Source organism: Merops nubicus, unplaced genomic scaffold (genome assembly GCF_000691845.1).
Source record: "Merops nubicus isolate BGI_N331 unplaced genomic scaffold, ASM69184v1 scaffold23977, whole genome shotgun sequence".
NCBI classification, from domain to species: domain Eukaryota; kingdom Metazoa; phylum Chordata; class Aves; order Coraciiformes; family Meropidae; genus Merops; species Merops nubicus.
This window is the reverse complement of record NW_008621314.1, coordinates 29525-49562: the sequence shown is the minus strand read 5'-3', so window position 1 is coordinate 49562 and position 20038 is coordinate 29525. Positions and strand designations below refer to the sequence as shown.

Here is a 20038-nt window from a genome sequence, read left to right as displayed (position 1 = left end):
GTTTGGTTGTTTGGCTAATTTACAGCCTCTGTAAGAGATATTGCACATCGGCTATTTTACCAAACACCCACTTGTACTAATGAAACCTGCAGCTGCACATGGCCCACAGGTCTCTGGCAGAGCAAGTAATGTCAGAGCTGCAGGAGGAGACTTCAGCAAAAGCTGAGAGCATTCAGTGCTCAGCAGAGAGGTGCCTCCACAAGTGGGCTGCTTGGAGCGCAGGTGCACCCTCCTGCAAGCAAATACAGAGTTCTCATCTCTGCCTGCTCTTGTGCCGGATGCACCACTGCTGAGTATTGCTGGCTCCACTTGTGTGTCACTCAGAGCTGTACTTCTCTTTGCTAAGTACATTAACCCCATCCCTCTTGTGCAATGAGAACCAGAGTCCTTTGGATATCTGAGTCAGATCAAGAAATCTGTGCAGTGTGTAGAATTTTAAAATACAGGTATTGTGTAGCTTTTTTTTAAAATCTTGAAATGGAAAGTTTCTGTTTGGAAAACTGGGTCCTCTATGTCCTTCTGAGAAGCTTATAAGAGAGAAAGCAGACTGGGGAGAACAGTGGCAGGAACAACCGATTGGGTATAACGCTATAGATGATCAGATGACACTTTCATAGTAGGAGTAATAACATCTATGGTGAAAGGAAGGCAGTTCTTAAGTTCACTATTAAGAGTTCTCCTTACCAAGTAAACGTTGCCTTTTGTTTTAAAAGAAGAAAGGAATACACCATGAACATATCTATCTTGCCTACCCCCCAGCAGAATCTTCTCCTGTCCCGTATATGTAAATGGTAAAATTACCCCTAATTTCCTTGTGAGTCCTAAAGTGCTAGAAGTATTTACACATCAACAAAAATTCTTCTACCTTAACAAGCAATTCCAACAACGCAGTGAACTGCACAGAGGTGGCTAGTAGAGAACAAAGAACACAGATGCAGAATAATGACAAATGCGTAGGAATTTTACTACATACAAAAAGAAATGCAAGTGTTTTTAGCAAGTACTGGAGTGAAAGATTTTCCAGTAAGTATGTCATTTAACAGAAAATTATTTTCTCCTGAAAATGGGAATAAATGCAACAGCTTTGAGTTAACTGTTTTAGCATTGCATGCAAAGCTAACTTGTGAATATTCACATTTGCCAACACCTAAATTAGATACTATAACTATCAATGTAATGTAGTCTTTTCACTTGGATATACAGGGAAAGTCAAAAACGGTAAAACTTATGGCTTTGTATGTAAAAGTGAATTTGTTCTAGAACTCCTAGTTCAGCTAAGGAACCATTCAGATGTCATTTTAAAACCTGATGAATTTGTTTACTTCCCTGTACAGACAATCAACAATTAGAGACTAATTTTCCCATAACGAGGACAAGATGCTCCATTCCAGAGAGGACATTAACCCAAGGCCAAGGTCTATCTAACAGGTATCCATGCCATATTTTAAGTAACATTTCCTTCAGTGTTGCTTCAGCAAATGAATTATTTCAAAAATGTATTTTCCTTTCTCCTTCGACCACAAACAAAAGCTAGAAGTCTTTGTAAGGTTTCATAACTGGCATTTTTGAGTGCATCCCACAGCAGCTCCTCCTGCCCTCGCACAAGCACAGTATGAGAAGCAGGGAACAGGGCAGTGAAACCAGCATCCACATCGCAATGGAGCACAGCAGGCTTCCAAAAACATGAGCTGGCCTCAGCCGCACCCTTACTGACCGCAGCTTCTTTCAAGATGGCAGCCATGGGGGACGACGATCACGGCGACCTGCAGCCCCACTTCTTGCACTCTCACGCTACGCGAGGAGCCGCGGTGAGCAGCTGCCCCGCACCAGCAGCGTGCCAGCACGCCGGGGCCTCGCCGACACCCGCCCGCCCACAGTCACGCTGGGACACGCCGGGTTCCACAGCAGGCTTGAGGGGAGCCAGAGGCCCCCAGCGGTGGGGCACTGTCTGCCCCTCCGGACGCTTCCGCTCCCCTTGTGGGCAGCAGCACGAGCACACTGGGGGCCACAGGCACCAGCCCTGCCCCCAGCCACTCCCCGGGGCCCCTCGTGGGCTCCTGCCACCCCCAAACGCAGAGCTCGGGCCTGCCGCGCACCCTCCTTCGGCCTTAGAGGGAGGGGGTGCTTTAAGTTACTAAGATTATCATCTGCCGTTACAAACCTTGCTGGGGCAAAGATCAAGCTATGTATAGTAAAATATTTACGTTCCTTTCCTTCTGATTTACAGCTCCCATAGAGCTCAGAAAGGTGCTTGAGATCCTGTTGCAGCATGAAAGGCCTTGAGGACATTGGTCTCACCTCCATGTTTGATTAATTTGTTGCTTCCCAAGTCAAGGTCTGATGGTAGGGCTAAGACAAGGGTCAGGCTGAAGGTTCAACCACAGCAGTTCTTGCAAGAGCCCAAGGCCAGAACCAATTACTAATTAAAGCCTCATTTACCAGGACCACTTATCAAATCACAAAGGAAACGCTGCAGTTTTGCAGAAGGAAGAGAGTAAATGCTTTCACCCATGGCACTATCTTGGACTGTACGTGCACCCCATAATTCACCTGTAGAACACATGCATTGGTTTTGAGGAGCTGACAGGAAAATGCAGCACAGCATTTATTGGAAGTATTGATTCACACGTTATTAGGAACACATTACCACTTTAGGAAAGGTTATCAGAAATAGGATTATATTAAGTAACATCAGATGTAAACCAACCATCTGGTCCACATTTGCATACGCTCAATGTTTGGGTTTTTTCTAGATGTGTCCATACTACATAGGTATGGTTAGTAGACCTTCTGCTGGCAGAGTATTTCATATGGAGTGATCCATCCTGGCACTGGCTTCCAAGAAGAGAGATTATAACACAGTTTAAAAGAAGGAAAAAAAGGAAAAAAAAAAAGGGGGGGTTGGGGAGATGGGGAGATGGGTGGGAAGACATATGAATCTACTATCCTAAGTTCCTAAAGCTCTGTTTGAGTCTGGCAAGCTAAGCTGGAAGCTGGTTTTGTCCTTATAGCCAAAAGCAGAATATCAGTGGAAGCCTCCCCCAAGAAGAGAAAATTTACATCTTTTATTAGGTCTTACAGATAACCATACTATGCTTTATCAGTAGCTACTGTGTGGATCAAAAGAGATATACAATTAATGTAAACATACTATATTACTAAACTAGTATTACCACAAAAAATGAAGACGACTTCACCAGACCAGAAGACTGCTTATATCTGGCTAATCTCAAGAGATGTTTTTAATAGTTTACAAATAGTCTCATTATCATATATCTTGCAGTTCTAGAGCTGAGGCACTACAGCACAGGCATCAAAAATCTCACCCAAATTCCCACTTTTATATATGCTACAACTAAAATTTTTAAAAATAATTTCCAGCTAACTTCAAATCTAAATCTCTTAAATTTGTCCTAAATCTCTGGATATCAAAAACTTCTAACATATTAGCTCCTGAGAACCATTATTTCCCAAATTACTTTTTTAAATATACCTGAAATATATTGATAATTTAACAAACATGTTTCAGGGTTACATGATTGGTAAGTAAACAAGTCTTTGGTAAATAATAACTACTCTGTTCTTTATTCAGTTAGAAAAATTAATTCATTTTTAAATCTAGATTAACTTATGGTTTTAATAATTATATCTATAATGAGTAAGGCTCATATGGTATGATGCTGAGTGGGATGAATGGCTGTATGTAGAAAAACCTGAATGACGTGTTCAGGTTACAAATCCTGTTAATACTAGGTTCCTGCTCTGGCTCTTCTTTTTGGGCCTTTCAGCCAGGCCCAGGAAGCTGAATCTGAATGAGAGCTTTCTAATGAATTTTATTTCCAACATTTAAAGGCGTCAGCAATCTAGAAAATACTGTCCATTGCAAGAATACATTCTACAGTAGGTACTGGATTGTGTGCTAAAAACTACAACCAACTAATTACTTGAAGTTTGACATAATACATTATAGCTGCAGCATTCCCTAAAAATCTCTGCTTTACCAGTTGTTCAGTAAAACAGAAAAACTATGCACTACGCATGCTTCTGCAAGCTGGAGATGACTGCTTGCTCCCAAAGGACACCTAAAGGCACAGGACATAGGTATTGTGAATGAAAATCCAGTAACAAATGTTGGCTTCCATTTTATTAGAAGAATCCAATTAGAAACTGAACGCTTAAACTGGCACTGTTACTGTTTGTGCACTAGATGCCTTCACTTTGGCTAAAAGATAATATACCATGTCTTTTAAGAAAAATAGCAGCATTAAATAGACCTTGTAATTGCAGAAGAGAAATAAAAAGATGTCTGCTTTAGGTTTGGCTTACAGAGTTTTTGGGATTATTTTAAACATGTCCAAGAAATGGTCAGATTATTTTCAATGACTGTTACAGTTTTACTGCTCTACTACAATTTAATTATCTTCCTTGTTAAAGGATCAATTACATTTGAGACAATAAACAGTATACTTTACAATAAATAATATTCAACTCAAATTATTGTACTTATAAAATAACATCACTGTAATAGAATCTTCAAGATCAATTCCATTTTATATATTCTGCAGCAAAAATAACATTTCTAATTGGAAGGAATTACTTAGAAACCTAGCAAGATCTACACATTCACAGGTGTGTGTAAACAACTTAAGGTTTATTATGTTTCTAGAAAAGCTATGCTTTTACAGTAGGTTTTCAGCTTAATGTTATCATAATATGGTAGTAAATATATAGCAGTGCTTATATATAGCTCCATCACAATTTTTATTTGAAAAAAAAAAAATGGAGTGCCATTATTTACAAAGAACAGCAACTTTCCTTTTTTTTTTTCACAAGTGACTGTATCTGTGTGTGAACAAAATGTTAGGGCGAGGCATTCCAGATGAACTGCAGCTAAGGTTGGACGAAGATGATTTCATGGTGAACAGTGAAGGTCCTGGCAATAAATACCTAGAAAGGATATGAAAAATATAGCAGATTTTACAGGTAAAGTGACATTCAAGAGGAAAAGAATTAGTTGTTAGCACGCTGTACTTTGTAATTGTTGTATGCAAGAAATCATGTACAATAAACACCATAAAACTTACAAGGCACTAGAGACTAGCTAGCTCAGGAAAAAGACCTAAACTCAGAGAAATTCTTAGCAACATTTCAAGATGTGTATGAGGTTTAAACATCTTTCCAACACTTTATGTTTAAAGCAAGTGGATAAGTAAAACAATCACATCCTATGTAACACTGGTACCAAAACTTAGTAACTTTGCCCATTGTTCTTTGTTATAGTACTATTTACCAGCTTGCAAAAAATTAATCAAAAAATTAATTTGTAAAAAAAGTTATAAGGGAAAACTCAGAGATTTTCAGCTTTGGTTTCCAGCTGTAGTTCTCTAAAAATAGACATACCATCATCACTACTCTAGTAAAGCAATCCTAGTAAGTCACAACAGTGGCTATTGACCTTTTAAATTCAGGCAACTACAGCAGGTATTTTATGTAGCACTACAAAAAAAAAAAAATTATCACATGCCTAATATTAATATTCTTAAATCTTTTTGTGTTATGATTTTCTAATAGTTAATTGCAGAAATCATTAAATGAGCACAGCAAGTGTGCATCTAGTTTTGCAACACAGCTGAATTTATCAAAATATAAGAAGTCTGACTTTTTACACAGTTTGATTTTAGCTATTACATTAAAGATATTTTGGTATAATTTTTGAGCTCCCCTATTGTTTTGTTTACACTTTTAATTTTGTGAGGAAAAAAGTTGCATTAATACACATTTACATTAATACTCCTATTTGCTCTTTTCACGACATGAAGTGGATTTACAGTTAGAAGACAGGACTGAGAATGAATCTGAAAAGTGAAAAACTCTGTGGCAGTTCTCATTATCTTTGTCTTTTCCCCTATAAAAACAAATTTTCCCAGCTAAAGAGGTATCTATTTGTAATCTTTGAAAGCTTTAGTTTCACAAACATTTGTTTAATATACACAAACAAAACAACAGATTGGTTTGTGCTCAGGAAAAAAACAATGTTCTTCAGATGAGATTTTTATAAAGCCCTGAAAAAAACTGACTTCTTGTACATTTATTAAATTATGCTCTGATCTCTTTTTTCACTTCACACAATTTTACAGAGAGTCAAGAAAACTGTTACTAGTAGTGCAGATTCTTACACCATTTAAAAACAGAAACCTGTATGAAAAGTGAAATAATATTGTGGTTCTGCCATTTCTAGAAAAATAGTTCATTACCTTACAACTGTGGGCCATACGGGCAAGAGTGTTTCTTTTCATATGTATCTTTCATTTCACAAATTCAGAATATCAGACATACAGCATGTTGCTGTATCCACAGCAGAAATGTAAGATTTGTGGAAACTAAAAACTGCAACTTTAATAAATCAGAGTTGTCATGACACTCCATTGCTGAAGGCATGCTGATACTTAGGATATAGAGTGCTTAGATTCCTCTAGCCTGTGAAATTTATGAATAAACTTCCATTTGGGGTCCAAAGAAACACAGAAATGAGAGATGAGAAAGTTCTGTTGGAACATCCCTTTTCCAAATGCAAGCCCGTTAGCTGCAGTCCATTAGTGTAATCCAATCACTTTGAATAGTTTGTGGCTGGTCATGATGAAAAAAATTTCTGCAGTATTAACAGCAAAAGCAATAAAAACTTCAAGGCTGAAGATTTTCTAGTCTTAGCTAATCCAAATGACTTTACCATACTCCTCGTATAGCTCAGTAGATGTTAATACTGAATATGATTTGTTTTGTGGCTAACATACTTCTGCTTTTGCTGTGACCAAACAAATTCAGTTTCTGGGTGGTTTTAATTTATGTTAGAGTGCCTTAAGATTCATATGACAATAACAAAAGGGTTCAGTATATCAAATACCTAGTCTGAGATACAGCAAGTAAGCAATTAAGTCATAAAATAAGTTTAACAGATAACATATCAAAGGTTGCTTTTCACGTAATATTTCACTCATAAAGCCCTTCTATGAAATAATGTCTGTAAGATGTTTTATATAAATAGAGCATTTGTAAGTTTATATACATAACAATTCAAATTACCATTATGGATATAATTTGGAACCTAAGTAATCTGAAACTTACATTTAATTCTCCACCTCCAACTGTTAAACTGTACATTGTTGACTCCCACAGCTGGAGCATTTTCAGTAATCCCTGTACTGACAATGTTATAATCCCTACCATACCTGGCTGGAGAACTAAACCAGCCAATGGAGAATCAGGTAAGTGCCAAATAATTTTTTTACTATATGATGCTGTTTTGCAAGGTTTGAAAATACATTTCTGCCCTGTAGGGTGAAATAAATAAAAGTTTCAATCTGTAGGTTTTGGAAACCAACTTTGCAAAACTGTGCAATACAGTAAATCAGATGGCACTTACCTGACCCTTGGCTGGAGCTGTGCCCCTATAGCATCCCACTGCGAATGTGAGGCCAGAAGTATCACACATGTTAGGATACCTCTAGGAATGCAAATCTGGAAGCAATGACTTTGAGGGATCTGAGAAGGGGAAGAAAGGAAATTTTCAGTTCACTTTATAGAAAGCTTTTGCTGCAGCTATTTGGGCAGGAGGCAACCAAGACTTGTAGTTTCATACAAAATGCGTATGTCAAGTCTTCTTTTAGTAGCACTTCATGAGTGGGCTAGAGAGATCAGAATCATAGAAACTCAGGATCAAGGCAAATGTTGGGGAGTTAGTCTGTCTGGGTTGGTTTGGGGTTTTTTTTGGGGGGGAGATAGGGGGGAAAGTGTGTGTTTTTGTTGGTTTGTTTGTTTGTAGTTTTTTTGGTAATACATAATGAATGCATAATACATAATGAACTAGTATTAAAAAGAAGTGTAGTGGTAGCAACATAGACTGAAACCTGTTCCAGTATTATTGTTTATACTTATCATTTAGGAAGAGGATATTGAAATGCATACCTTGTATCATCCCAGTGGGAGCTAATCCCAGTTGGAGATCCTCTTGAAACCGACGAATATTTGTAAACCACCAGCAGGCAATGCTTACAAAGCTGTACTATTCGTTGGCAACACTGGAGCTGCTCCGGAGTCACCACCTCTGTGCTTTTACTGAATATGGTTTCCCAAGAGCTCCTGTTATGGAAAAAGATACGACTTCATGTTTTCTGTCACAAATTGCAGTCTGAGAGGTTAACTGCTTTGTATCAGACTTAACAACACAGGAACAAGAGAAAAAGCATGACCTTGCCTGTTTACAGGAAGGGGCTATACTATTTAACACAAATGCTGGCAGATGCTGAGTCCAAAACACAAATTAAGAAGTTAATCTCCTGATGTGAAATGTCCACAGCTATTTTTCACTCGGTTTGTTCCCTCAAGTGCTTATAGGGCCATTACTTAGGTTTAGCACATAAAGATTTACTGTCATGTTATTATATATGTCTTACAACAGGAATAAGAAAACCCACTATTTTTAATGGGCTAACACCTCAATGCGAATGTAATCTGATATTAAAGGAATTAATAAAAGTCACTAATTATTTCTAAAATTGACACAGCATAATAATACTTTTCTAATTTAAGTACATGATACTAAGAAACAAATATGAAATTAATTTACAGGAGATCAGTATGTGCCCTGCTTCCTTATTCAAATAATCAAATGAGGAGAATTTCCCAGTTTAGTCACTTAAATACTACTTACTATTCCATCTGGTCATATGGGGTTGGTCTTCTACAATTAAGTGCAACTTGCAAAATGTATCTATAGACACACTCCTTTTTGAAATGCAGACCATTATAGTTTTATTTTCTTTAAAAGGCATTTATTTAAAAAAAAAAAAAAATCAAATCCCACCTTACCAATATAAAACAGGTAAGTTTTACCACAGAAGACATCAACAGTTCTTTGCATACACCTTTACACTCCTGTTTGTGCAAAATCCTGACCAGATTACAACTCATTACATCTGTTTTAAAGGCAACAGGGTCCCTGTAAAGACTTTTTGGCCAAAACATTATCCAGTGGTACAGATGGTTTGTAAGCTAGAGGTTTTTTGTTTGTTTATGAAAGAAACACTTAATTGAGTGAGGAAAATTTGTTGCATCTGACCTCAACATAGCATCAGGATGATTTAGCCTTGTCCACTGAAATCAGCAGTAGGTTTCACAACCCTCGTGTAGCAAGTTTGTCCTTAAAACAACATCAAAGAACCAGCAAGCTTACTTCTGTCTAGTGAGATTTTCAAAATTACACTGTGTTAGTATGGGATTATGAACATTAATGACTAAAAGATAAACTGTATGTATAACTAACTGATTTTTCAGTCTGGCTCTTCAATCCAGATGATATGTTCTAACTGAAAGGGTTTAAGTCCTACAGAATTTCCACTGCACACAATTTTCAAGTGACTGTTTCATTTCATAAACAGAATAATTCTACTACTCAAAGAACTACTATTTTCTTTAATATTTTTCTCCATATTGTCTCCTGTCTGGAAACTTTCCACATGTATTGTTACATGGAAGTTAATTTATTGTCTTTACTCTTTCCTCATGAACTCACGAGGAAAGCAGCAAAATGAAGTTCTAAGTATTACATTTGTTCAACAGATTGTCAGTGCTACATATCATTTCATATACTTGTTTAATTCAATCCATAAATCTCAAAAATCCTGTGGAAGAAACTCTCCTGATAAATTCCTTAGGTTCTGGGCTTTGAGGTCTGTCATCACTTTCCTACAGTTAGGAGGGATTTTATCAGTGAAGAATAATATGTGGCCTGCCTATAACTATGGCCAATTGTGAACATCGTGGTATACAGTTATCCTAGTAATAAATACTGATATTTGGGAATATATATGAAAAGTCATTAATATTCACATATAAGTGTGCCTGTGCAACCTCCTCCATGTGCTACACAGATCCAGTTCATACAGTATTATACTGCAGTCAGCAGGGCTCAGAGTACTGTTACCTGAGGAAGTTCAATTTGTTATGCTGTAACTTTAGTTTCCACACGTTAGTGAAAAACCATGGACTCCTCACCAGATCCAGAAAAGACTATAACGCTTGATCTTGCAATACTGTCAGTTATGCACTGCTCTTTTTATAACCATCTGAAGTCAAAAGGTTCTACTGTTTTTCCCTTATTAATTTTAGTTGTTTATTATACTGGAAGTAAAAGAAATGTAGCTTTATGAAACCATTTACATCACAGTTACGTCACTGAGGTTTTGTTTTTCTTCATTCTTTTTGCTAAAATAGCATATGACTAGCAGAGATCTAACCAGCAACAGGAAACCTTACGGCTATTAGCTCTGTTCTTCTTCCAAGGCATATATCTTGCAAATAGTCAAAGCACCATACTTGATTTATTTTCATATACTCATCTTGTTTTTCAATTAGCACATTAATGCCTGTTCACAACATGTCTCCCCAAATTCTATGCATGCCCTATGGGTTTTCCAATCTGTTCTCTAAAGCAGCACAATGAGCTCTAAGAAAGAAGTTGGCCTCTCTGCTACAGAGGTGCTGTCGTGAGTTCTCTGTTGTGGATTACACGGTAAGAAGGATTCTTGTAACATACATATTTATTGAATAAACAACATATGGGGAAGGTACAAGCAGCCTTCCTGCCTTCTGTGAATTCTGTATTAAGTCTATTACATGCAGAATGATCTCTACACCTGCTGGATATTTGTATATTACTTTCACATTATTTTTACAATCTTTTACATAGCAGCTTCTCTTACAAGGAATTGGATCTTTGTTAAAGAATTTAGCTTCACTTTGGAGTCAGCTGAGTCTTGTTCTGCATGAATGAAATCATTGTTAGATGAGAAATCCTGCTCTTCATTGAATTCTTCTGCTGGCTCAAAGACTCTCCTCCCAAGCCAAGCAAATAGCAGAGTTGTTCAAAGGTTTTGAACAAAAACCATTCTTTTTAGAGAAAAAAAAACTCAAATGAGATTTGCAAAGTAAAATTCAAAATAATAACAGCATTATTAACAGGGAAGGTAATTATTTTATGACCACAAAAATTGAGCTCGGACTCAAGACTCCACACAGCTCTGCTGGCATGAAGAAGGGACCCTGCAGCTGCTGAAAATTATTTTTTAAAAAAGCGTTTCAGATTGGAAACTCAGAAAACTTTTCTCACCCTATTTCAACTTCTGGAGTGTGCTGCATTCCCAATACTAAGCTCTAAAAAATCTCAAGGCTGACATTATCTGCATGTTCCCACGGCCCATCTCAGTGACAAAAATGTGAAGGCTTCTAAGGGCTTGCACAACAACAACAACAAGAAGTCTTCAGCAATGAGAATATAATGGTAAAAAAAAAAAAAACAAACCATGGTGACCTTTTGGATACTCTCAGATCCCTCTTCATCTTAGGAATGCCATTATCCATTTTGTTGGGAAACAATTAACAAGTGCTTTACGTGCATTCTCTACATATGACAACTGACTATACGTGAAGAACGTGTCAACCTGACAACTCTGTACAAACAATATCTATCAGCATCCTATTGTGTTTACTGTGGTTCATTTGCAATACATTTCTTAGCACAACTTATGCAACCTAATCAAAACTCCTCCCATTCTTTGGATGTTGTATATACTTACAGAGAAAATGTGGGTTTGTATGTAATATATTTAATATATTTAAACATTTGTAGTCTTATTTTATGAATCAATGCAGGGGGGAATTATTTTATAACTATGATCTGATCCTCCAAACCTATCCTTACATGAATGCCCTTGATATCAGGAATGTAGATTTTGAAGTGTAGAATATTGAACTCTCAATATATGGCCTCAACTTTTTTCCCCCTATACAAAACTTCAATTTGCTACCCAAATCAAAAACATCTGCTTACCTCAGCATGGACATTTCCCTTTATGTGTACACTTAAATTCCCAACAGCGTGGGAAACCATGAATGTAATCAAGCAGAGAAATTTGAACTCGTTACTTATAAATCACAGAACTGACACTGCATTTGGCATGAGATGTCAGCTGCACTTGTGACTGAATTCTTCCCTTCAAAGTCTTGAGCTCAGATCCAACAAAGATTTCTGTTGATGGTAAGTCCACATTTGACACTCACAGTGGTCTGGCCTCAAAACTGTGCACCATCCTATGAAAGAGTTGACCTAAAGCTCATACATTTTGAAAATCAGGGTTTTTTTTTTCCTTGGGTTATTATATTTGTAAACACATTACTAAATGTCAGGTTCCATTACTGAAATGGTTGGCCTGGATTATTAGATTTCTAATTATACTATATCTTTAGGTGGTTTTAAAACAAGTTCAATGTATTATAAAGGAAGAAAACAAGCAAAGTACACTAGCATTGATAGTAATTGTAAAGTTATGAAGAAGACCAAGATAAGAAAAATAGGCTTACCCAGAATTACAGAAACAGTTCCACAGACCTTGACCATGGCTCCAAAGTAAGCGATTAAATACACGGTTAAAGAGTCGGCACAGATGTAAATTTTCAACGTCTCGAGCCTTCCAGACACGCTGTAGAACTGCACGAACATTCGTCTTGACTATATCCAAAACCTAGGAAGAGTATTCCAAGGAAATCAAAAAGCAAAGGCATATTGCAAAACCTAAACCCAACCGTTCGCCGCTTCACTGCACACACAAATGACTGCAGAGCTATAAATTCCCACAGATGTCTATGTTTCATTTCTGTGCATTCATCAGCAAACTTTTATGATACACCTTTTCTGTCAAAAAACATTTGCAAAGCCAAATAAAAATATTTTATTATTACAGAAAAGTTCATTTCTACTTTTTTTAGCCTGTCCAATACTAGCTTGTTTCAATAACAAAGCGTTTAATAAGAAACAAAATGGACACAATTACAGACTAGAAGCAACATAATTAACGACCCAAATATTATATATTTGAAGATTATCTCTTCTTTTCCCACTCCCTTTTAAAACACCATCTATTTTATAAGGAACTAAAATGCCCTGAAAAGCTACAAACAGGTTTTGATTTAAAGACTATTCAAGCGCAGTGTTACCCTAGATCAAACCATTTTAATTTACCTCTCATGCAGGAAACAGTGTAGTTACATCAGTAAGTATGAAAATAATCTTCAAGATACTTAAAACAGCTATGTTTACACAAATGCAACAGTTGTATTACACGTGGGTTACACTTAAATACAAGCATGTAAAGATGTGTGTAAAGAAAATGCTAAGCTGCAGTGAGTATAGCCCTGAGAGTTTTACACCATAAGTCTTAGCTACTCCGTGTACACACAAACCTACAGGCAGTCACACATCCAACTCTTGAGAGTCCTCCTGGATACACCTTTACACATCCCACTGAACTGGGACACAGAAAGCAGGATTCATCTTGCTTGCTTTCAAACATCTGTACATCCTCTTAAGTCACGCCTCTACGTTCCCTCCATAATCACTGCAGAGAAAAAGGCTCCAGAGTGTCCTGGATTTAACTGTCCATTAAGTCAACATGTTTTCCTGTAAAGGGGACACCCTTACCGCCTCTTTCACAAAACTGCATCTTCCCAAAATCTAATTAGATTCAAGTGGGTGGTGAACCAACAGTTTATTTGGTACAAGATGTTGCAAATTAGAAGGTACAATACTCTCCTGGGAACCTTTCAGATGTATGACAAATTGATTCAGACAATGAAACAGCTGTCTCTCAGAAGGTGGAGGAGATTTAGTAGAACATTGAAGTATGGAAGCATGGTGTAGAACTGCAATTTTTTAGCCCTGCATAACAAACCATTGTTTATAAACAGTCTGATTAGACCCCATGAAGGAAACAAAGCATAAATAAATAAAATGCTTCCAATAACACAGTTAAGCTGCATAGTAATGTTTAGCAGGCAGAAAATCTATAGATACCTCAGAATGAAAACTTCAATGACATATGTTATTTAAGGTCTTTTTTGAGAACCTCGGACTAGTCTGCATGCATAGGTCTTGCACCAATTCCACATGCATAATAAACCAACATAAATACAATGCTTTCTTCTCTGTTGGGAATGTTTACGAATGCAGGTGTCTAACACACTGAAAACTACACCTATGGTCTCTTCCTCCCAGAGAGCGAGACAGAAAGAGTTGTAAATTGTAACCTAATAATGATGATCTTGTTTAATGTCTGCAGAAGCTTAACTCAGGTTTTGCACTGCAAGACGCTTGTGGAATGGGTCCAGATTTTCAGACATTCCCTTAGCAGTGTTAGCCTACTGTCTTAATGCTTCTCCAGCAGCCTTTCCCTGATGTCTTGCCTGATTAAGGCTTTCCCATTAAAATGGTCAATAGCTGTGACTGTATATACCCATTTGAACCAGCTAAGTCTCTAATTCAAATACAGGATCAACCATACATTTCTTTGCAATGTCACACTGACTATTAGTAATTTATGTCCCTGTGTGAAATAGAACAACTTCATTCCGCAGAGATTCTTGCATCTTAAAGCAAGCCACAGGCTGCCAGGTACTCTGGGGGAAAAAAAAACACAACTTTTTTGCTCTTTTTACTGTGCTGATATTGCCAGCGGGGAAAATGTCCCAGTTAATTGTTCTTAATTTGCAAACATGGCCTCAATCATCCATTTAAGAAAAGAGACAAGGCATTGCGCAAGAGCTGGAACTTCATTAAATCTACATCCTCATTTTTCTAAGTTAATTTCCCTAGTTTGCCTTCATGTTTCTGTTTACTTTAATTTACATCATTTACTTTAACATAACCAATTATCTAGGTGTAACAGAACAAGCTGGTATGAAAGAGCATATTCAAGACCCTCTGGTAACCATCAAAACACTTTTAAAGAAATTAAGTAAAGTGATGTAACACAAAGCAGTCACAACAACTCCCATACAAAAGTCTCATTTTTCTAAAAGTCTTGGGAGGCTAAATTTCATTTTAGTTTGTATCGATTTCATTGTTTCACTCTCACCTTGCTTCTAATTGCCTTCTGTACCTCTGCTGTAATGCCAGAATATTACACACTAAGAAAATGAGCAGAAGTTTAATTTTTCTAGATCACGTTGAGTAATTGTTAAGCAAATATAGCTGTCAGGGATGAACATTGTGAAATCTTGTACATTGCCCAGGTATTTTCCTCTTGAGTGTTAAAATTTCACAGTACATACAGTGAAGGGGACTGAGTTTCTGGTTTGTATTTCACAAGGTTGCAGAAAGTACCTTTGAGACAGATTCCTTACTTGCATAAATATTCTCCACCTTGAGCTCACTTCTCCTTTACCCACCTCATTGGAATATAAAACATACTTCTTTCAAATCAACAAAAGCTTACACATTTGGCAGTCCTCTGCTGCAATGTCATTGTCAAAGTTAATCCGTTTTTATAAACTTCCCTTCTAAGAATAACTATCTGATTGCTTGAAGGGATTGAGGTTAAAAGCAGTTTAAAAAAAAAAAGGCAAATCATTTCCAGTGCAAGCAAAGATGAAGGGCCCACTAGTGCTTCAGGAATTATAAGTCTCCTAAGTTGTAAAAGATGTCTTCACAAGAAAAGCAAAGAAACCCACATTTCCGATGGTGTAGTTTTTGCTAATAATGACCTAGCATATCAACCTGTATCATCCTGACTTTGTACATGTGCCTTTGGTTTTACATGACTGTCATTCAAATAAAGGACAAAACAAGCCTTTATTGTAGACTTTCTGAAATAACACCTAAAGGAGAAAATTCTGACGAAGTTTATAAAAAAAAAAAAAAAAAGCCCCCAAAAACAAAGCCCAGACAGACACAAGCACATAAAGCCAGATGGCCAAAAGGAGCCAAGGAAGGGCAACTGAAGAATGTATAGTAACTAGCTTCAGCAGTCCCTCAAAGAGCAGATTTATCACTCTCCCTGTGAGTGATATTCCTTCACATAGTTTTGGGGAGAGAACTATGGGAAAGGGTTGAATGAAGCACCTTAACAAGTCGTGTGTGAAAGCCCTGTATCTCTGTTGGACCAAGGGGCCCAATCTACTGATTTCTTTCCATGCTTGTGGCATCATAAGTTAAATAAAGCAATTCTAGCAACACATCCCCAGCAGTTCCAACTGTCTCAAAGATTCCTGATGAGAAAATGAGATCTCTGTTGCAGCAGCAGTGTGAATTTTGCGCCCTGTTATCTATGTATACATATCTCTATCTATCTAGCAAACCCTCCCTCCTTCCTAGAGCTCTTCCTCCACATCACAATTTTCTACAAGCTCCCTCTAACACTCTCTCTGGTTTGGGGAAAACGGTTACAACTGCCACATGCAGACAGTAGAAAAAGCCCATGTGCCTGCATATTGGGATTACAGCACACTTTTCTGTAACTAAAAAGGAATAAGCAAAGGACTATTTTAAGCAAAGGACTATTCAGCAGAACAGCTGTATATATAGATATCTAACAAAAAATGACAATTTCAGCCAATGAAGTTGGTTGCTCTGCTGATTCCTGTCAACGTACAAGAAATAATTCTGCTAAATTATAGATCTGTGCTGTCATCTGACATGATTTGAGAAGAATTTTGATTAAATTACAGCCTCCAACATTTCCAAGTTCTTCTTCAGTTTGTCATGTCTAATTTAGTTTTAAAAAGCTGTGCGGACACATATTCCATTTAATATCTGAACTTGAATAGTCAAATACATTTCCATCACATTAAATGGACATGTTTTCTCTGTCCAGTATGAAAATACAAGCATTTAATGCATTATTCAATAAAACACAATTTGAAAGACTGAGGACCATACTGCTGATTTTATAAAGTAATTTGAGATGAGGATCTGAAATCGTTCTTCTATAACGATCTACCGACCTTTTCCAATTATAATAATTGTCATGTATGCAGCATTTTGATTAATTTACTTTCTTTTATTGTCTATAAAAATAGACTCTGAAACTGAAGCACACAGAGATTAAAAGCCTGAACCTGATATGCTAATCCACATAATGTGTCAGTGACTGAGGCAGAAAAAGATGCAAAATACTGCTTTAGGGACATCAAATTATTAATAACAGATATAAATTCCTGCTACATTAAGGAAAATAAATATCATACTGGGAAGAGAGTTTTAACTGACATACAACATACAGATATGACTGACATACTACCATATGTCACATTTTAAACAGATTAAAAACTCTTTACATGCTATACGCAACAGTAGCTCCTAGATAGCAGATGATCGAACACAGAATCATAAGCAAATATAATTACTCCTCTGCAAGTCTAAACCAGTTAGTTAAACATTACAACAATATCAATAATCTTTGCTTGGCAGGTCTATTTTTTTTATTCAACACGACCTGTTATAATGCTGTGGGTCAAAGACTCAAATAACCAAGTGCAGTATCACTGACTGTAATGGAGTTTTAAAATACCTGGTCTGAAATTGCCGATTGGTTTTTCCCTTATCAGTCAGATCTGCTGAATCAATACACTTCTAAGATTGTTTGCTAATAATTAGGTATCTAAGCACTAATCACTTATTTGTTTGCTTTTCTTTCAGCAGACTAGTATTTTAAGAAAATGTTTTATAAATTATATTCCACAATAATTATGCTTGTCTAAATATTGAGCAACATAGTTTCCTGAAATGGAATCAATTCATATATGTGTTAGTATTAGCAGCCATTACCTTGGCATCTCAGGTAACTCACAGCTACTGGTAAACACCAGTAGAAACACTGGTTCAGATAATCTTCAGGAAATTAAATGTGTCACTTACTTTTCGTTGCTTTACAGAATCCAGTTTTACCAACCAATATGATGCCACTTTCGTTTTATGATACTTCCAATTATCCATAATCTGTAGTCAATGCAAAACACAAGATAAAAGAAAGACACATAAGAACACCTGAAATATGGCATTTCATTCACGAGCATTCCTTATGCAAAAAAGCATGAGCATCTAAAAGACCTTTGTGAAAACTTTTTTCTAAAAGAAAGATAAAAATATCTGCAAGATTTCTGTGGGGGAAAGTTTTGCAAAAGATGTGTGCAATCTTTCACTTTAGTTCTACCCTCTTTTTCCACCCGATTCTGAAAGCTGTACACTACAAAGCAACTTGTCTTGACTGGCTCAACTCAGACTCCTTGAACACAGCAATAAGTTCAAACACGTATAACTGTAAAATCTATTCAAATAGTGAGGTTTTCTGCTACAGAAAATACATTAGACATACCTCAAAAACATTCTTTCTATAAATGATCACATACGAGCTGCAATACTATCCCTCTGTGATGTCCAAGTGCTACCAAAATAGCTGGAGCGTGAACATACATTTTTACTTTCATTTTGTTATTTTGTCTTTCTATCCTATTCCAGACCTACGACAAGTTCTGCCTCACCGTCAACTAATATACTATTACTTGTTTCCTACCATGATGAAATACCATTTCCCATCAGAAATTCGTGAAGGCCAAACGAATTTATGAAAGAATCCTGCACTAAGAAAGTGCATTTATAACCATGCCAACGTTGTATGAGAAAGCACCACTAGATGGAGCGCACACACACACTCCCACCCAGACATGCATGCACCCACACACTCACATGTCTGAAATCAGAGAAAATTTAATGAAGCATTTTATTTCTGCTTCTAAGATGAGAAACTCAATATGCTAGTTATGAATGCTATCTTCCCGAATCACCCAAATCAACCATCACTACAGGAGAATGTTCCACTGTGACTTAGTTGTGCAGACTACTAGAGATACAATCAACGTTTTGAAAGCTCATGGAGCACAGAACATTTTCAGCTAGATAATGAATTAGATTAATTTTAACAGACCATGGACTGTGCTCACTTCAGAATACAGGTGTTAATTTAAATTACTAGATCCCTCCATATTTCTACTGGACTGAGAAGAGAACTTCTACCCTCTTTTTTCTAAGCCGATGTTAGTTTATCTGCACTAGATATTTAAAAGGGACTTAATACTACGTAGTTTTGCTTATCTGTCTTAATGATAGGTGTTGCTTTTTAATTGCCCTTGAGTTCAGGTATTGTTTCACATGTCTTTGATACCAAATTGTGAGGCTCAGGACAATGCTGGTTCTAAGAAAGTGTAAGCTGCCACACTAGAAGAGCCAAAAAGAGTGTGTCTGGTGTTCTTTACAGTTTGCCTTGCAGCATACCATTCTTAGTGCTTTCGTAAGTCTTTTTGAGAGCAAGCTGAACATGTACTGTACCAACAGTATCACATGAAATATGAATTGTAAAATTCTTCTTAGCTTACTTAAAATTTCGAACTTTCTTGACAATGAAAAACTGATTTTTCCTAACCTTCCTGACTGTTTCTCATATATTTCATAAAGAAACAGAAATGTTTTCATTGCTGCTCTTTTAAGGTCAAAAAGGATGCAAAGCTCCCTGCTTTCAAAATCTTTTGAATTATTCCAAGTTTTAGAAGTTTTAAGGCCACAGGAGCTCATGAATCATAAATCGAGCTTTCTACTTTCCTTCATTTTAGTGGCCTAAACACTAAGTGTCTAGCCTGCTATTCTTTTTTATTTATACATACTTACATCTTCTATAATTAATTCTGTTTCTTCAACTGTTTTTCCTGGGAACTTCATTCTCATGTCATTGATAATGAGAAGAGTCTCTTTTGTCAAAGCAACTTCTTGCTCTTTTGTTTTCTGTTGCAGCAAAGACTCACTCTAAAAATCAACATGAAGCAGAGGAAAAATTCCAGGCATGTCATTAGATCACATAACAAAGATGTTTCCCTGACAAAAATAAATTTTAAATAGGGTGACATAAAATATATTATTAACGTGCATAGACATACTGTCTACTATATAACTAATATACACACATATGCCTCACACACTAATGTACCACCATTACTTAGAGTTGTCAAGAAATTCAAGAAAAACAGTTAAAATATAAGTTTGAAACAAACAAACGTATCCTCAATATTTATGATGCCCACCATTTAAAATAAAAATTTGAAGTTTAGATAATAGACTTTGAATTTAAATTCAACATAATGAAAAATAATTTATTAGTCACAA

At 36.6% G+C, this 20038-nt stretch overlaps 1 protein-coding gene across 1 annotated transcript in view; it reads right to left on the bottom strand.

Moving 5' to 3' along the window:
• Window positions 1–4826: 4826 nt before the first annotated feature.
• The window catches only part of TTLL7 (tubulin tyrosine ligase-like family, member 7), a 42659-nt gene continuing 27447 nt past the window's right edge, over window positions 4827–20038 (bottom strand). The window contains exons 12-16 of the mRNA XM_008944455.1: window positions 19547–19681; window positions 17744–17824; window positions 12415–12575; window positions 7963–8136; window positions 4827–4947 (exon numbers count right to left, since the gene is read on the bottom strand). Of these exons, the coding sequence (XP_008942703.1) occupies window positions 4827–4947; window positions 7963–8136; window positions 12415–12575; window positions 17744–17824; window positions 19547–19681 (672 nt within the window). The remainder of the gene's footprint in view (window positions 4948–7962; window positions 8137–12414; window positions 12576–17743; window positions 17825–19546; window positions 19682–20038) is intronic.